The sequence below is a fragment of the Capsicum annuum genome, chromosome 1 (genome assembly GCF_002878395.1).
Source record: "Capsicum annuum cultivar UCD-10X-F1 chromosome 1, UCD10Xv1.1, whole genome shotgun sequence".
Taxonomy (NCBI): domain Eukaryota; kingdom Viridiplantae; phylum Streptophyta; class Magnoliopsida; order Solanales; family Solanaceae; genus Capsicum; species Capsicum annuum.
This window is the reverse complement of record NC_061111.1, coordinates 11,163,431-11,168,279: the sequence shown is the minus strand read 5'-3', so window position 1 is coordinate 11,168,279 and position 4,849 is coordinate 11,163,431. Positions and strand designations below refer to the sequence as shown.

At 30.4% G+C, this 4,849-nt stretch overlaps 1 protein-coding gene across 2 annotated transcripts; it reads right to left on the bottom strand.

Annotated features, from left to right (window-relative positions):
* Window positions 1-380: 380 nt before the first annotated feature.
* LOC107867655 (mucin-2-like) lies at window positions 381-3,505 on the bottom strand. 2 transcript variants are annotated; one of them, XR_001673262.2, is made up of 2 exons: window positions 3,006-3,505; window positions 381-660 (listed from the first exon to the last, which is right to left on the bottom strand). XR_001673262.2 is itself a non-coding variant. In XM_047393729.1 (2 exons), the coding sequence occupies exons 1-2, from the start codon at window positions 3,419-3,421 to the stop codon at window positions 631-633; spliced, it is 429 nt and encodes a 142-aa protein (XP_047249685.1). In that variant the 5' UTR covers window positions 3,422-3,436; the 3' UTR covers window positions 381-630. The 2 variants fall into 2 exon arrangements, 1 of the variants encoding a protein (XP_047249685.1); XM_047393729.1 differs by having other exon boundaries at window positions 3,023-3,436.
* Window positions 3,506-4,849: the final 1,344 nt, after the last annotated feature.

The window sequence follows — 4,849 nt, the reverse complement described above, 5'->3', positions numbered from 1 at the left end:
TAAAAACCGACCACAAGTGGTCGTTTTTTTAAAATATATTTTAAATTGTTTATTATTTTATTAAAAGTGGAGAAAATAATTTTCAAGGAAAAAAAATCGACCACAAGTGGTCAATTTATTATTAAATTAATTAATTAATTTAATAAGAAATCAACCACTTATAATCAATTTTAAAAAATAATAATAAAACAAAAACCGACCACGTGTGATCGATTTTTATAAATATTTTTAATTGAATTTTTAAAAAAAAAAAACTACCACATGTGGTCGATTTTTTTGATAATTTTGTAAAAAAAAATATTGAAAATTTTAAAAAAATCCACCGCATGTGGTCGATTTTTTTGATAATTTTGTAAAAAAAAAATTGAAAATTTTCAAAATACAAAAATTAAAAATCAAATTACTTACAATATAGCCCACTAATCATTTACAAACATTGATTATTATCTACAATACATCCCACCAATCATTTAATATACAATCAACCAACCACCATAAGAATACAAACATTATTTACAAAATTTATCGAGATTCCAAATCCAAACTATAAAACATACAAAATACTAAAAACTACAACTCAGCATCCGCATCTTCAATCTCAGCATCACCCATTCTATTATCAATATTTCGTTAATATATCCAGCTACAATCAGATTTCATCTACACAATCACATTCAAGTAATTAGTTCAAGTCACAAAAGTTCACATTTCACATATTAACACCTAAACATTTTCAAGTCACTAATTCACTTCGCAAGTTACCAAACTAAACTAAAGTCAAATGAAAAGTTCACTTTCCAGTACGTACACTTAAACATTTTGAAGTGACTAATTCACTTCTCAAGTGACCACACTTTACTAAAATCAAAACGCAAGTTCACATTTCAAGTACCTAAATTCATAACAAAAGTCACTAATCCATAATTCAAGTAACTACACTTAAACATTTCAAGTCACTAAGTCACTTCACAAGTTATCTAACTAAACTAAATTCGAAATGAAAAGTTCACATTTCAAGTACCTAACACCTAAACATTTTCAAGTCACTAATTCACTTCGCAAATTAGCAAACTAAACTTAATTCAAAATGAAAAGTTCACATTTCAAGTACCTACACCTAAACATTTTCAAGTCATTAAGTCACTTCACAAGTTACCAAACTAAACTAAATTCAAAATGAAAAGTTCACATTTCAAATACCTACCCTTAAACATTTTCAAGTCACTAACTCACTTCTCAAGTGACCACACTTAACTATATTCAAAACACAAGTCCACCTTTCAAGTAACTACACTTAATTAATCATTTCCGACTCACTAATGCACTTTTCAAGTGACCACGATTAACCACACTTTAGCAAATTCAATCGGCAAGTTCACATTTCAACTACCTAAACTTTTTTTATAATAAGGTAACATCATTTCAACTATCTAAACTTAAAACATTTTCGAGTCACTAGTTCACTACTCAAGTAACCAAATTTAGTAAATTCAATTGACAAGTTCACATTTCAAGAACCTAAACTTAAACATTCACTACTACTCAAGTAACCACACTTTAGCAAATTCAATTGACAAGTTCACATTTCTAACTACCTAAACTTAAAATATTTTTGAGTCACTAGTTCACTACTCAAGTAACCAAATTTAGTAAATTCAATTGACAAGTTCACATTTCAACTACTTAAACTTAAAACATTTTTGAGTCACTATATCACTACTCAAGTAACCACACTTTAGCAAATTCAATTGACAAGTTCACATTTCAACTACTTAAACTTAAAACATTTTTGAGTCACTATATTCAAAACACAAGCCCACCTTTCAAGTAACTACACTTAAAACATTTTCGACTCACTAATGCAATTCTCAAGTGACCACACTTAACTAACTTCAAAACACAAATTCACATTTTAAGTAACTACACTTAAACATTTTCAAGTCACTAACTCACTTCTCAAGTGACCACACTTCACTATATTCAAAACACAAGTTCACCTTTCAAGTAACTACACTTAAACATTTTCGACTCACTAATGCACTTCTCAAGTGAACACACTTAACTAAATTCAAAACACAAGTTCACATTTCTAGTACCTACACTTGAACATTTTCAAGTCACTAACTAACTTCTCAAGTGACCACACTTCACTATATTCAAAACACAAGCTCACCTTTCAAGTAACTACACTTAAACATTTTCGACTCATTAATGCACTTCTCAAGTGACCACACTTAACTAAATTCAAAACACAAGTTTACATTTCTAGTACCTACACTTAAACATTTTCAAGTCACTAACTCACTCCTCAAGTGACCACACTTCACTATATTCAAAACACAAATCCAACTTTCAAGTAACTACAATTATTAAACATTTTCGACTCACTAATTCAATTCTCAAGTGACTACACTTAAAATATTTTCGACTCACTAAAGTGTCAAAACCTAAAAATAAGGATTGCAACTAAGTTACACAATCCATAGCTATAATCTAAAAGGCGAAGTTGAACCACTTGGCCTCAACCATCCGAACCAATCTTATTGATAAGTAAGAATCCATACATAAGAATATCACAACTCTCAAGTCATTATTTAACTAGTCAAAAATCATAACTGAAGCCAACAAGTCTTTACTATTGTAAAATACCCAAACCAATGTCTCCTTAAAAAACTAAGCATATACCCAATAGTTCTCACAAGGTCTAAAACTAAATGATGTCAAAGATCATAACCACAATATATTAAAACCACAGGCTAAAGATGTGAGCAGTCAAATCAACATACACGAAGGGCAACAACATACGAAGGCATAACAAAGAACTTATTGGGGCTGCAAAGAGTCCTGATGATATCAAAATCTCGATAACCTTAGAAAATACATTTTCACAAATGTTGATAAGAAGATACAGAGAATTAACTCAAGAATCATAGTCATGTTCCACGAACTTAAAATCTAGGAATAAGGTAGAGCACACGAAGATCAAAAACAGTAAGAATGCGAACCATAAGAAGAGTCAAACCCGAAAGGTGTTCGTCTTATTTCTCGTTCTGAGGACCGGAGGTCTGGCTCGCGTGGCTTCCGGCGTGGAGGATGGTCGTCGTTGACTGGTAGCGCTGGAAGCTGGAGGAGGAGGAACGAAGAAAGCCAGCGGCGGCGCTGGGTTGGTTCGCCGCTGCTGGTGGCGGCGGAGCTTTATTCGGTGGTTGAGGCGGCTAGTCGCTGGGGTCATCTGGTTGGTCGCCGGCGACGCTGGAATGGGGCTGGTCCGCGAAGAGATCGGAGGAGAGAGAGGGGTGGCGGCGCTTGCTTCTTGAGAGAGAGCGTTTTGAGAGAGAGGGAAAGAGGCGGATGTTGAGAAATGTTTTTGGGTTAGGGTTTTGGTTGGGATATTAAAAAGGAAAGAGGATGTTGAATCCATCTCAGCCGTTGGATCAATTTTGATCAGCGGCTGAGACAAAAATAGGGTCAACAATTCATTTTTGATTAAATTGACATATTTGTGGATATAATTGACATGAGTTGAATAAAAAATGCTTAGATTTGTAATAAATTGGATAGAATGGACTAAAATTATAATGACTTAAATAAATTGGACTACAAGATAAATTAATTGACAAAGTGGTATTAATTTAGACCGCTATTTAAATTCTAGTAGTAGTAAATAATGATAATAGTAATAATTAAATAATAAGTAATAATAATAAATAAGGAATAATAATGATAATAAATAATAATAATAATAATAATAAACAATAAGAAAAATAATAAGTAATAATAAAAATAAATAATGCTAATTAATGGAAATCTAGATAATGTATTTGCAAAAAATGTGAGTATGCACAGTTATGTGAAAATAATTTAATGAATGTTAATAACATCATATAACATACACACACATACCTATATATATACCTATACATACACGAACGTATACACATTATCTACTATATATATCAAGTTCAAAATACATACTATATTTACGTACACGAGTATATTATCCTGTAATATAATGCGACATATTTCGTATACAAACTCTGATGAGTTATCGATTATTTTGACTAACATTAATATCACATCAACATACATTATATTATTAATTCGATCCTCAATAGTATCATATATATGAATGAATCATTCAAAATATGTTGATATATACATTCGGTTATCTAGTTGTCGATTACTGCATACGTTACTACACGAGATATACGTATATACATATATTTAATTGTCTATCAGCTTTTAGACACGTACTATAAACATCAAATACACGATTTTACTACCCCATAATAGTGTACAACGTATTTTACAAATACTCAGATGAATTATGGATTACATTATCGCGTGTCATTAATATACCTTCACTGTATAATATGTATATATATATATATACCTATACATACACACACATATACACACTATCGACTATATCAAGTTCTAAATACGTACTATATCTATCACATACGTACACAAGTATATTATCCAATAATATACTGCGATGTGCTTCTTATACTTACTCATATAAGTGATCGATTAATTATATTTGATTATCTTAATACAATATTAGGTTTTTTCTACATTGTTCATCAATCGACCACTAGATAATATATATATATATATTTATGTATATGAACACTTGAATGAGTACTATATATATCACATCCACAATTATATTACCTTATAATAGACCATTATCGACATCGTGCGATCAGTGTAATTTGAAAAAAATATATATAATTATTTCTAATGAATATATATATAATTACATCTATATAATTATTGCTCACTAAAAATTATTTATTTATTATTTTTTTTAGTTCAAAAACCGACCACAAGTGGTCGTTTTTTT

Coding starts and splice junctions, on each gene's coding strand:
- LOC107867655 (XM_047393729.1), bottom strand. CDS start 3,421: ATGGATTCAACATCCTCTTTCCTTTTTAATATCCCAACCAAAACCCTA. Junction 661..3,022: donor ATAAGACGAACACCTTTCGG/GTTTGACTCTTC, acceptor GTGATTGTGTAG/ATGAAATCTGATTGTAGCTG.